Genomic DNA, 14349 nt, shown 5'->3' on the forward strand with positions numbered 1-14349 from the left:
AATTGGAGACCTAGATATAAAGATTCCAGACCACCACGGCCAACAACTCCTCCAAATACCTGCTTCTGCTGTTCATCCCCACTGAGGCGGAGGGTCACACACTGGCTGTTGCAGAATGGGACCTATGACACATAGTCGGACAGATCTTACATTTCAGCCACGATGCAGCAGTTTTTAAAGCCTCAACACGGCTGCCATGAGAGCAGGCTGGGAATTTTGACAGGGTCTCCATCCAACCTCCCTGCAGCCCAGGCAGGAAGTTGTCAGGGTCAGCAGATCAGGAGAGAAGATCTACTGGTGGACTGCCTTTGCAGCTATCCAGCTGCAGTGGTTCATCACATCAGCTCCACTGCTATCGCTGCTCCTTGAATGGCCTTTACCCCAAAGACACAAAAGCCTCCAGAAATGATCCTGGCAGTACAGATTCATAAAATAGCCTTTTTGCTGTTCTAGGCAAATGATCCAGCTTTAAGGTTTGCATAACAAATTGTGTATGTGTGTGTATGGCATTGTTAAAGGTGAAAAAAATATGCATTATGTTTCAAAGCACACAAAGAAAGCTGGACAACCCAGGGGCATCAAGGGTTGAAACCCTGTGTGGAAGGTAGAGCTATTTCTCCTGATTCACCCTGGCAGCCAGAGCAAGTGGGTCCTTTACCAGCTCAGGAGTATTGAAGGGTTTGAATGTCCTGCTATCAAGTACCAAGACCCTTCACAGAGATGCAGGGCTACTTCTGCTGACACACTCTGATGCCAGGACCATACTGAGAAATATCTCTGCCAATTCACCCCAATGCCAAGAGGTAGAGCTACTTTTGCTGAGTCACCCCAATGCCTTGCCCCTGCACAGAGAGGTGGAACTATTTTATCACCTTTGCACCACTCTCACAGCTCATGCTCAGAAATGCAGCACTATTTCTGCTGACTCACTCTTGCTGCCAGACCAGATGAGCCCTATTAATTCCAACATGGGAATATGAAAAGGCATGTGCATCCCAGAGAGAATTAAGGTTAGGAACTGAGGAGGTTTTATAAAAAGAAACAAACAGTCAAGCTCAAGAGAAAGCTTAGGTTGAAGTTTATGTTTTGGTGTTGTTCAGATGAGGAAAGGGATAAGCATTGAGAGAAGCCCTGAGTGTGTGTTGGTTCTGAAGAGGCTACAGGGAGGAAATACTTCAATGTACCCCCACTAGTCTCTCATCCCAAGGATCAACCAGATCTGGTCATGCTTAGCTTCCAAAATCATAGCATAATCCCCCTTGTCAGCGTGTTATTACAGATCCTAATCTGTCCCTAATCCACAGAGAATGAGAGTCTATTACAGCATGAGCTAGCTCAGGCTACAGCAGCTGATTTTTTGCACTCTGGAGGTTTCCAGGTCTATCTTCAGTGTGTCAGTCAAAATGTTGGCCATCATATTAACATCGCTTGAGACAAGAGCCGGTTGGGAACTTTTCAGGAGAACGTTTTTTCGCTGACAAAATACATCGTAGTCAAAACCAAAACTTTTCACAGAAAAGGGTTGGTTTTGACAATGATCTCTGCTAAGAAAAACAGGCGAAAGAGGTTTTTGACTTTAAAAAAAAATGTTGAAAAAAGTTCTGAAGTTGTCAAAGGGTTCTGTGTCGACATGAAAAAATTCTCAAGGAAAATTCTGGTTTCTTCTTCAAAAATGTACGCAAATTAGATTTGAAAAAAATTGCTTTTTCAATCAAATAAGGGATGAAATCAAAATGAAACATTTCAAAATGATTGAAACTGAAATATTTCCATTGACCTGAACTGGGGAGGGGAGGGAGACCTGGATTATCAGTCTGTGAAGTTTTTCAAGATTTCAGCCCAATCTGGGGGAAGGAAACTTTTGCAAGGAACCATGTCCTAGCCCTCTGGGGCCTGACCCAGGCTGAGGGCTGGAGCAAGGGAAAGCCCTGCAATATCTTTGGTGAAGATGTGCCCACAGGCTCTGGATCACAGAAGGGGCGTGTGTTTGGCCTGGCCTATGGGGGAATTCTGATTTTTAAACACCCAGGAGGTTTGCGGGTGCTCACATTTGCAGGGGTCTCCAGTTTGAGGGGATGGGGACACTCGGACCAAGAAGCAAGGCCTAGCCCCACCCCGTCTCTCACAGGGACGCCTGGCTGCAGGCCCCTCACTCCACGTGCCGGCGGGGGTGGGGGGCATAGGAGCTGAGCCACTTCTGCTCTTTAAAATCACTTGTGTTCTCTCCTCCACCCCTGGATTCCCTTCCCCGCTCCTTCCTCTTCCTCTCCCCTGCACCTCCCTCAGTATACCCTCCCCTCCCCCTACTTCCTTTTCCTCACCCCTTTGCCTCCGCCTTCCCCTGCCTGCCTCCTCTCCTCTAAACTTCCTCCTTCCCCCCTTCTTCTCTCCCCATTTACAGTAACTGGAAGCTTCACAGGCCCTGTCAGCTAGCTCATTCACGGCCCGGAGTCACTGGGCTAGCTAAACCCACAGAGCCAGCCGCAAGCTGAGCTCATCAGCCACAAATATGCCCCTGACTCCCTGGTTTCGCTTTTGTCTCCTTGCTAAATTTCAAGGACCCCGAGTTCGAAAGAGAAACTGAGGGAGGGGGCATGTCAGACCCAGAACCCCGGATTGGAATGCGCCCAGCTCTGGGGAACGCCTGGGGCCCTGGTGCTAGAACAGACCAAAGATTCCAAAGCTGAACTCTGTAACCGGGCCCAACTCAACGGAGCAATGGATGCCACTCCCAACCCTGGGGTGACGGGAACCAGCTCTGCTGCTTGGGGAATGCCCAGGTGGGGATGGTTAAGCAGCTTTATGCACTCCCTTGTATTCTCTGGATGCTGGGGCTCCTGGCATCAGTGAGAGCAACCTCGGGGCTGCTCTAACTCATGCTCTGCCCCCTTCGGGCCCAAGAGGAACAGGGAATAGCCACAGTCCAATCCACTCGCAACACCAGGGACTGGAGGCTCCCTGCACTGGAAGGATTGTCAGGGGGCAGAGCAATCAGAAGGATCTTAGCATAAGCAAGAATCCAGTGGGTCAAAACTCATCTCTGGTTTGACACCACCAAACTCAACAGAGCACTAATGGACAGAGGAGCCGAGAGGGATTGTAGCCTGAGAAAGTTCACATCCGCGGAATAGTTCAAGGGGAGAAGGAGCAAACCTTAATTCAGTAAACACCAGCAGCGTATCCCAGACAGGAAGGCTCATCCAGGGGCAAAGGCGTTAACGTTCGATTTGGGAGACACAGGGTCAATTCCAAGCTCCGCTCCAGACTCCCTGGGTGACCGTGGGCAGGTCACGCAATCTCTCTGCGCCTCAGTTTCCCTATTGGTATCCAAAAGATAATAGCACTGCCCTGTCTCATGGGATGCTGGGATAAATGCATTGAAGACTGGGAGGTGCTCAGATCCGACAGTGATGGGGGCCAGCGAAGTACCTTACTTAGCTATCACCCAGGACCTCATTGTGCTTGGCGCTGTACATACACAGAGCGAAAACACGGTCTCTACCCCCAAAGACCTCACAATCTGAAGCTTGAAACTATGAAACTTAAAGGGCACAAACACTAAAAGGCACATAAAGAGAACCTCCACCTTTTTTATTATTTAAGAACTCAGGATTTTAAAGCCAGTCTCATGATCTTTTTTTTTTGGATGGGGCTGCACTGTATTTTTTGGAAGACATGGGGCCAGCAACGTTGCGTGGGAGGTGGTAACGTCACAGCCAAGCCGACAACGCTGCATGCGGACCGGCAATGCCATGCTGGGGCTGACGACGCTGCCTAGGGGCTGACAGAGCGAGGCCGCATGGGGACTGGGGAGGCTGCACCAGGACTGGCGATGCCCGGTTGGGTGGTGCAAGATCCACTGAGGGGCCATGCTCCCTTGTGCCAGGCACATCTCTTTACGACTGGGGGAGGAGGGGCTGGGCCGGAAACAGGAAGCTCTGCAGAGCCATCAGAACGGCTTCTCCTCCCCCGACCCTGCGCTGGGGAAATTGGCTACCGCAGAGAGCAACCAATGAGCGCAACAGGGCTGGGCGTTTGCCTCTGACTGCATCTGCACAGCCTGGGCTGGGGATGTCCCATATCAGACCTATCCAGTTGGTGCTGTGCTGCCTGGAGCGCACGCTTAGCGGCAAGTGAATCCAGACAGAGTCTGAGCCAGTGGCTCGTCAGTGTCCATTATATCATTGGTGTCAGTTACACCAGCTTAGACCCCACCCCTCGCGCTTGATTCTCAGTTACCCCGTTCCCCTCCCTTGGGTAGAAATGGTGGGGGCGCCTTTAAACTACCTTTGTGCTCCCCATATTCTGGGCCCTGCCTGGCTTCTGATCCAAGTTAGAGCAGCCTCAGGGCTGCTCTACCTTAATGGCCCCTAGGAAGCAAACAGCAGCAGCAGCACGCAGCACTCTAGCCATGCCACTGCTCCACCTCCTGTGGAAGCAGAGCCCGCCCCTTCCACCAAATCCACTGGGTAGGGAGGCCCCAACATAGGTGGAGGGGATACTCGGGGGGTGGGGGGGCTGTACACTCCCAAAGCAGCCTAAAGGGCCCCTAGCATCACCAAGAATCAAGCCCCCGGGGCCTCCAGCTGCCTCACTGGGACGACCAGTGGGCTACGAGCAGCCCCGATGCAGGATGCTAATGGAGTTGCAGCAGGGCCAAGTTGAACCTTGGGATAAGTCCCAGCAGCACCATGATGCTGCCTCCCTCGCTATTAGCGATTCAAATGCTCGGTGCAGAGTCCCACTCTCCTCGCGAAGTCTGACCTTAGCCAGGCTGGGTCTGGGCTGCAGAGACCCACCTCCTCTCTCTGCGGCTGCTCTGGAGACAGGCTCCTCTGGGGCTCGGGGGCTTTGTGATAGCTGGAAACCACCTGCTCTGACTGTAGCTCCCCTTTCAAAAACTCCAGAGCTCTGAGGTCTCCACGCCCCCGCAGGGCTCTGAGCACGCTCCCCAAAGGGAATCAGAGTACAAGGCAAGTTCCCAGGTGAAGGGCCAGTCTTCACTGCAGAGGCAGCCTTTGCAGCCTGGACCCCCAATCCCCCTTCTGGTTCCATCCACACACAAACCCCGCCCAGCTGGCCCGGCGGGTTAGAGCCCAGTGCCACTTGCACTTTGCAGTACGGATGCAGGTTAAAACCTCTCTAGTCCTCCAAGGCCCTCCCACCCTTCCCCCCATGTGCCCGCAAGAGCAAACAAATTCTCCCATGAGGATCAGAGCTTAGTGCCATGTTGAGATCCCTGGACGTGTGCCTGCAGCCGTTCGAGCAGCACGTGGCCAAGCGCAGCAGCAGCAGCGAGGGGTGGACCAATAACTGGGGTCGGGCTGGGCTGCTCCTGCCCGGGCTAGATTGAGCCAGGTGCCGATCAGCCAGGTTAGCTCTGCAGTGAAGCCCCATCTGGGGTTGGCTGTATATGCTTGCACCGCACTGTGTTTGTACTGGAGAAGGCAGATCAGAGAAGTGTGGCTGGTGCTTGGAAGGGGAGGTTTGGGAATGGTCCCTAGTTCTTGTGGCAGGTAGTTCCACCGGCTGGGACTAGGAGGCTCTGTCTCCTGCACAGACCGGCTTTATCCTGACCGCGGCCAGTTCCTTGGGGCCTGAGCAGCAGAAAAGTTGCCCACAGGCCTCATCCCAGAGCTTTAGAAGCTTGAAGAGAAAGACCAAGCCCTTGAACTTGACTCTTTATTCAACGGGAGCTGGTGCTGAGAGCAGTGGACAGGGTGATGAGCTTGTGGGAGCCTGCCTTGCTGAGGAGGCATGCTGCAGAGTACTGTGTGAGCTGCCGTTTCCCACGCACTGAAGGCTTCATGCCAGGTCTATCACATGGCTGTGGTTCAGTGACGAAAACCTGAGTCTTTGTCCAGCGGGATGGGATGGAGTCCCCTAGCCAGCTGGCTGCACACTCCTCAGCGGGCTTCCCTCCGTCCTCCAGCATCACCTCTGTCTTGCTCAGGTTCAGCTTCTCTTCAGCTGTTCCTCAGCCATGAGCTGACCTCATCCCGCCCCTGGGTCACATGGGGGTGGGAGGTGCATGGTGATGGATAGGCAACATCTGTGTATTACTGGCACTTAAGTCCATGTTGTCTGACCGGGCCCACGTGTAGATGTTGAATAGGACCAGCGGGAGAATGGATTTCTGTGGGACTCTACCAGGGAGGGGTCCAGTGGCCGAGGGGCGGTTCCCCATCATTGCTTGTCAGTCACATCCCTCCAGGAAGGACTTAAACTATTTTGGTGCATTCCCTGGACCCCGTGCCGGAGTCAGTGGGCCATTGGTCAGATCTGGTTGGGGCAGGGACTGTCTTTTTGTTCTGTTCATACAGCACCTAGCACCATGGGGTCTTGATCCACAAGTGGGGCTGCTAGGCAATACCATAATACACCTAATACATAATATGGCAGTGGGTAGCACACCAGGCTAGCTAGACCGTTGCTCTGATTCAGTGCAGCAGGGGACTAGATGCCAGACTAGATTACTAAAACATAGGGATTGCTGGATAGGGTCAGACCCGAGGTACTTGCAGCGCAGGATCTTTTCCCTGACAGTGATCAGTGCCAGATGTTTCAGAGAACGTGGGGAGGTTTGGGAATGGTCCCTAGTTCTTGTGGCAGGTAGTTCCACCGGCTGGGACAAGGAGGAATAATCTGCCCCTCACATTAGGGCTCCTCCTGGTCTCAGAAATCGTCTCAGACCCTGAAATTTAATCTCCTTTCACAATGTGACCACCAGTAATTATTACAATTCTGGATATTATGTGTATTACGGTAGCAGCCAGAGGCCCCAACCTAGACTGGGGTCCCCCGTTGTGGCAGGCACAGCACAGACCCTGACTAAGATCAGGGTCCTGTTGTGCCAGATGCTGCCCAGACCCCGACCAAGATCAGGGACCCGTTGTGCCAGACGCTGCACAGATCCTGGCCGAGATCAGGGCCCTGTTGTGTCAGGTGCTGCACAGACCCCGACCAAGATCAGAGCCTCCATTGTGCCAGGTTCTGCACAGACCCCAGCTGAGATCAGGGCCCCGTTGTGCCAGGTGCTGCACAGACCCCAGCCGAGATCAGGGCCCCGTTGTGCCAGGCGCTGCACAGACCCTGACCAAGATCAGGGCCCCGTTGTGCCGGGTGCTGCACAGACCCCAACCAAGATCAGGGCCCCGTTGTGCCAGACGCTGCACAGATCCTGGCCGAGATCAGGGCCCTGTTGTGCCGGGTTCTGCACAGACCCCGACCAAGATCAGAGCCTCCATTGTGCCGGGTGCTGCACAGACCCCAGCCGAGATCAGGGCCCCGTTGTGCCAGGCGCTGCACAGACCCCGATTGAGATCAGGACCCCATTGTGTCGGGTGCTGCACAGACCCCAGCCGAGATCAGGGCCCCGTTGTGCCAGGCGCTGCACAGACCCCGACCAAGATCAGGGCCCCGTTGTGCCGGGTGCTGCACAGACCCCAACCAAGATCAGGGCCCCGTTGTGCCAGACGCTGCACAGATCCTGGCCGAGATCAGGGCCCTGTTGTGCCGGGTTCTGCACAGACCCCGACCAAGATCAGAGCCTCCATTGTGCCGGGTGCTGCACAGACCCCGGCCGAGATCAGGGCCCCGTTGTGCCGGGTGCTGCACAGACCCCGGCCGAGATCAGGGCCCCGTTGTGCCGGGTGCTGCACAGACCCCAGCCAAGATCAGGGCCCCCTTGTGCCAGGTGCTGCCCAGATCCTGACTAAGATCAGGGCCCCATTGTGCTAGGCACTGCACAGACCCCAGCCGAGATCAGGGCCCCGTTGTAACGGCTTCTGCCCAGATCCCAGCCGAGATCAGGGCCCCTTTGTGCCGGTGCTACACAGACCCCGACCAAGATCAGAGCCTCCATTGTGCCAGGTACTGCACAGACCCGGGCCAAGATCAGGGCCTCCATTGTGCCGGGTACTGCACAGGCCCCAGCTGATATTTTTCCCCCAGATCTATTTAGGTGCCAAAGTCCCATTGACTTTCAATGACACTTAGGCTCCTGAGGCCCCAGTTTACTTCTGAAAATGGGACTTTAGGCACCTAAGTTCTGTAGGCACTTTTGAAAATTGCACCAAAGCAACTTGGGAGCAGCATGGAAAGCAGCTCTGGGGAGAAGCAGTGAGAGCAAGCAGCTCCTGCAAGCGGAACTGAGGAAGGAACTTGAGTGCAAGCCCAGCAGAATTAAGGGTTTCAGCGAAACAAACAGCTTTGCTCTCTCTGCATCTGCCCGAGTCACACACACGTGCAGGGAAGCTGGTATGTTTCATGTCTCCTGAGAAAGCTCTGATTGGCCGCCCCCTCACCCATCTTCCCCTGCAACCAAGGGGCCAGAGACTCTCAACCAAGCCTGCGTTCACTCACCGATGGAGCAGCTAGCCTGCCTAGAGCTGGAGCCAAACGCCCTCTGAATATTGGTTCATGGACTGCACTGAAGTCCAGGTCCACCTCTGATTTACACAGCGCATCATCTATCCCATGAGACCGCAGAGAACTTTACAAACTAGACAAGGATCACTTTGCCACCACTAAAATGCAGCCACCTCTAGGGTAGGACATGGCAGCTGATCAACGGCACATGGGGATGCTGAGCAGGCATCGCTCACCCAGCACTGAAATGCATCTGCCGCTGAGGTGGGATGTGGGAGCTGATCAATGGCACGCACGCAGCAACACTGCGCAAGGGATCACTCACCCAATACTGAAATGCAGCCACCTCTGGGGTGGGATGCAACAGCTGCTTAACAGCTGCAGTGCCGCAGTGCGCAGCACTGCCTCGGACAGAAAGTGAAGGAGGTAATTTAGAGAGGCAGAAGGGAATAACTGAGATTAGAAATTGGGTAGAGCACCAGGGCTCACACCCTTGAGCAAATCACCCCAGGCTCTTTAGTGACCATAATCCGTCAGTGACAGGCACCTCCAACATATAGCAGCAGTGAGAGACTCAGAACAGGTGGGAGGACACAGCGGAGCCAGCCGGGCGTTCCACAGCTGTGAGACCAGGGTTACGTGTCATCCGCGGCCAAGAAAGAACCACAGGGTTGGTCTGTGTCCAGCAGCCTCCATAGAGAATCCTCTTTACAGTCATCACGGCTGAGTCCTCGGTTGTTCCAACCACCAAGGACGCTCTGGATGGTCTCCAGAAGTGTAACACCCCAGTGACGGTGCATTGAGGTCAGTCCTGAAGTCAGGTGGCAACCTACCCACAACAGCGCTTGGGAGTTCCCATCCAAGGGCTAAGGCCTGGCCATGCTTCGCTTACAGAAATCACAGTATAACCCAGCACCAATCTCCCTGCAGCCCTTAGCCACAGAGAACACGAGCTTGTTACAGCCCCAGAGCACAGGGCTCACCCCCCACCACCACCACTGAAATGCAGCCACCTCTGGAGTGGGATGCAGCAGGTGTTCAATAGTGGCAGAGGCACAGTGCACAACAGTCCAGGACGGGAAGTGAGGGAGCATTAAAACCGCAGGTGGAGGAGGATTTCGAGAGGCAGCGAGGGAACGCTGGTTCTTCAGTTCAAGCCACTGTCGCATTGAGCTCTGGGGCATCCAGCTCAATGACCTGTGTCAACCAAGATAATTTGCTTGCCAGCTTCCTTAAAGCTCCTCTCCTTGGGAGAGAGCCTGGGGCTCCATTGTTCAGTCTGTGGTCACCCTAGGATCAGCCCTGTAACATGTCAACCTCACCCAGGATTTGGCTATCTAAACAGCGTGGGAGCTGTTTATAGCATGTTCTCCAATCAACAGGGAAGTCGTTTTTAAACACCGGGCCAAGATGACATCTTTTTGGGGCCAGTTCCTAAGGGCAGTAGTTCCCACTGGGTGGAGCAGCAGACTGGGACTCAACAGACCTGCGTTCTAGTCTCAGATCTTCGGCTAGGTGACCTCAGGCAGCTATGTGCCTCAGTTTCCCCACATGTAAAATAGGGATACTGGTGCTTACCCTCCTTTGAGATCTACCGATGAAAAGGGAGAGCTAGAGATGATTATTATTCAGGACCCAACTCCTACTGGGAGACAGGCAGGGAATATATGGACTGCCAAATTCCTATCGACTAGCACTCCCTTGAGCCCAGTTTCACAGAGTTTAAGGCTAGACGGCACCATTAGATCACCTAGTCTGGTCTCCTGGGGAGTACAGGCCACTATATCCCACCCAGACACCCCTATACTGAGCCCGGTGACTCTAGTTAGATCAAAGCATTTCAGCCCTCAAGAGACAAAACTGTTTTGTACCACACGGAGAGATCAGGAGAAACTGAGGCCCCTGTGATGGCAGAGCAGGTGAAACATGCCCAGGTGATCCGCCAGAACGGCATAAAACCACCAACGTCCCTGCCAGTTTGACCCAAGGGAAAATCAGGGCTGCCCCGGGGGGAGGGGAGCAAGTGGGGCAATTTATCCCATGCCCCGGGCCCCGTAGGGGTCTCCACAAGAATATAGTATTCTGTAGGATTGCAACTTTTTTTTTTTTATGGAAGAACCCCCTGAAATTGCTTTGTCCCAGGCCCCTTGAATCCTCTGGGCGGCCCTGGGGAAAATTCCTGCTCCAATATGCCTCAGAGGCAAGGGAAGCCTACAGGCTGCTTCTAATGATGTGACCACACAGCACTCCCTATCCGCAAATCTCAAAGAGTTTTATCCTCATCCCCAGAGGGAGGAAACTGAGGCACAGAGAGAGAACGGTCACCCAAGCGTCCTCTCAGTCTGGTATCCTGTCCACTAGAACCAGGGAATAAGTGGTTCTTGCTGACCCCAGTCAGCCCTGAAACCTGGTGATGGCATTGCCACATAGCGCCTTTCCAAAGCCGTTCCACATCACCATCTGCCATTTGCGCAAATAGGGAAACAGAGGGCCAGGAGGGGAAGCAGCTTCACAGACGGAAGCAGTGGCAGAGTCCAAAATGCAACATAGAAGTCCCAGCCTCTCCACCCCTCGCGCCACTCACCCGCACTTCCCTCTCCGAGCTGGGAATAGAGAGAACGCAGGAGAACACCCAGCCAGCCTGCTCCAATCCCTAGCCCCTGCTTCCCTCCCAGAACCCAGGAGTCCTGATTCCCAGTCCCGCTTCTCTGATCACTTCCCCAGACTTCCTCCCAGCGCTGGGAATAGAGCCCAGGAGTCCTGGATCCCAGCACCAAATAGAACCCAGTTAGTAAACACTGCGATTGGGACTCAGCAACACACAGTCATGCCAGGGTGGGCCACATACCCGCTCCTGCTCTGACTGGTTTCTGGCAGCTTCTCGAACACAGAACACAGTGAGCACCATTCAAGGACTCACAGACCATTTAAAAGGAGACTCCCCTATTCCCACGCACGACACGAGGCCTTTCTTGCCAAGCAGGATTCCAATATGATTGTCACCCTAGATATGGTGCCCAGAGGAAGAGCTCAGTTAACAAAGGCAAAGGCTCACCTAACACAACCCCCCACATTTCCTCTTGATCTGGTGTAAATCTGGAGTAAGTGCCTTAACATGTCGGATTTACACCAGGGTAAGTCAGAGCCTGCCCTAGCCTCCTTGTTTCCTTGAGTCTCTGAGGAGTAAGAGACGAAAAGCGATTTGCTTCTCTTGTCTCCTCGCGCAGTCACATGGGAATGACTGAGACACCCGAGGACTCGTTTCCAGAGACAGTCACTGTCTTACCAGTGAGAGAAACGCTGGCCCATTCTGCCCTGCCATCCTCAACCCAGGCCACCGCCAGCACCGATCAGTGTCCCTCCGCCGCCACCAGCCCCAGATCATGTGTCAGGGTGGAAACCAAGCCCAACTTTTGCCTTGTCTCAATACACCCAATTCAGGCTTTCCTAGATCAGATTTCCCGTGTGCCTAGATCAGACTTCATGGAGGTTTAATTCACCTCCTGGCCACGCTTTCCGGATCTCACACACTTGGGCCTAGCTGCATCGGTTAGGGGTGTGGGTTTTTACCGTCCCAGCTACGCTCTAGTTCATAGGGACGTGGCTATACCAGGAGAAGAGGGCTGGGGAACCAACATCAGCTAGGCCAGCAAAAGCCCTCGTTAAAAGTGTTGCCAGTATAATAAAGTTGCTTAGGGATGTGACATCCCCGTTCCAGCAAAAGCCCTATTGTAACTGCAGTGATAGCGGCCTAGATGTGCCTGTGCTGATATCGCTTATTTGGTTGTACGGTAGAAGTGATGCTGATGGAAGGACGCTTTGCCATAGGCTGTGTCAATACTAACTGTCTGTTAGCCTTTAAGGTGCCACTGGACTCCTTGTTGTTTTTATACTAGGAGGGTTTGCCGGTGCTGTTATCCCAGTAGAAACCAGGCTTTAGAGTCCACACTGGGAGGACTATGCTGGGAAAACTTCCGTGTAGATGTAGCTTGAAGATCCATTTGCATCTTTCGTAGCAGGACAATTGTTGTAAAAGTTGGTCCAATATTACCCCACCCACCTTGTCTCTCTAATAGCAGGACCATAACAGAGCTGGGAAAGGAACCCAGGAATCTTGACTTCCAGCCTCCCCTGATCTAACTACTAGACCCCACTCCCTTCCCAGAGCCACGGATGGAACCCAGGAGTCCTGACTCTCATTCTCTCCTGCTCTAACCTACTTGACCCCACGCCCCTCCCAGAGCCGGGAAGAGGATCCAGGAATCAGGGCTCCCCAGGCCTGTCGTAAATTCCCCTCCCCCAAATGAACACTGCACACACTCATCCGGACGGTGGTTAATACAGCTCTAAAGCTCAAATGCACTTTGAGACATAGTCTTATTAAAGCACAAGTCTGAGTGTCAGGACTCCTGGGTCCTGTCTCCAGCTCTAGGAGGGGTGCAGGGTCTAGGGGTTAGAATGGGGAAGGGGGGCTGGGAGTCAGGACTCCTGGGTCCTATGCCCAGCGCTGGGAAAGTAGTGAGGTCTAGTGGACTGGACCGGGAAGGCTGGGAGTCCGGACTCCTGGGTTCTTTTCCTTGCTGCCATTGGCGTGTTATGAAAGGCTCCGATTCGGCCCACTTTGAGTCTCACACCAAGCCCCAAAATTAAGGGCGTACCCGTTGTCCCAGCTCAGGGCCCACCAAGCCTGGCACCCCCCAATTCCAGGCACAGCTCCACGGCTGGGCATCCCTTTCTTGGTCCCTTCATGCGACTGTCGGTTCTCTACAGAGCCGGGGCCTGCTCTGGTCTCCCCATCAGGGGCTTTGCAGCTGTGACTCCCACCCTCCTGCTCAACGGGGCTCGTCAGCCCCCACCCCACCAGCATTCACCCTCCTGCCTGCACCCCAACCCCAGGCCCTGGCCCTGCTCCAGGGGCTGCATTCCCGTGTCGCAGGGCATCAGGGCTTGGTTCACCCCAGGGCCCATCTCAGCCCCACCCGAGCCAGACCCACTGTTAACCCCTTAGCGGCCAAAGGGTTCATTGCTGGTGCCTGCTTCCCCCCACTGGATCCCATTTCCTCCCCACCCCTGAAGACAGAAACGCCTGCAAGCACCCTCCTACCCCACCACCCTCCTTCCTGTTAACCCCTTAGCTGCCAGGTGAGGAAGGCTGTAAGACTCCCCAGTTCCGTGTTAACCTCTTAGCGGTCAACTGGGGCCAATAACCACCCACCGCTCTGCTGTTAATCATTTGGCTGCCAGCTGGCCCAGCAACTCCCCACCCCCAGACACACACACTACTATTAACCCTTTAATTGCCAACTGGGTCTCAATCCCTCCCCTCTTTTTTGGTGGATATTAACCCCCAAGCTGCCAGTGAGCCCCCATAAGCCTTACCCTCCCCTTTGACGTTTACTCCTTAGTTACCAGTTTGATGCCATAAACTCCCCCTCCCCATGGACATTAACCTCTTCACTGCCAGCTGGATCCCATAAGTCTCCAGCTCAGCTCCCAGATTAACACCTTAGCTGCCGGGAGGCTGGAAGATGCCCAGCCCCATTCCGCCCCCGATTCTCCCGTTCACCCACCTGGGACATCTGGGGCCGCAGGTTGATCTCCCGCAGGTTGACGGCATGGGGCATTAGGTTGTTGAGAAGCTGGCAGAGCAGGACGCCATCGCGCAGGGCCTGAGCCAGTTCGCACACCTGGGCGCTGGGCCAGGTCACCCGGTGGTTGGGGGGCAGCACCCGGCACTGGATCAGCCAGTTGGCACATTGCTTCCACAGCTCCATCTCCCCGACTGAGCGTCCTCGCTGGCCGGCTGCTGGCTGCTTCTGCTGCCTCCGCCTCCTCCTCGTGTCTGGGAAACCGATGCCTGAGAGCGACAGCTTCCTCTTTTGCAACTGACAACACCAAACCACAGAGCAAGGGAGCCCATGTGGGGGCTGGGGTGGAGCAGGCCTGGGAGCTTCCCCCTCCCGCACCCCAGGGAGGAGC

The 14349-nt window shown here is 54.5% G+C and overlaps 1 protein-coding gene across 2 annotated transcripts in view; it reads right to left on the reverse strand.

Moving 5' to 3' along the window:
- VAV1 (vav guanine nucleotide exchange factor 1) overlaps positions 1-14318 on the reverse strand; it is a 57731-nt gene extending 43413 nt beyond the window's left edge. The window contains exon 1 of one of the 2 annotated variants that reach the window (XM_032783284.2): positions 13941-14318. In XM_032783284.2, coding sequence (XP_032639175.1) covers positions 13941-14144 — 204 coding nt within the window. In that variant the 5' untranslated portion in view covers positions 14145-14318. The remainder of the gene's footprint in view (positions 1-13940) is intronic. The other variant, XM_032783276.2, reaches the window with a different exon arrangement.
- Between the last annotated feature and the right edge of the window lie 31 nt (positions 14319-14349).

The sequence above is a fragment of the Chelonoidis abingdonii genome, chromosome 26 (assembly GCF_003597395.2).
Source record: "Chelonoidis abingdonii isolate Lonesome George chromosome 26, CheloAbing_2.0, whole genome shotgun sequence".
Classification (NCBI taxonomy): domain Eukaryota; kingdom Metazoa; phylum Chordata; order Testudines; family Testudinidae; genus Chelonoidis; species Chelonoidis abingdonii.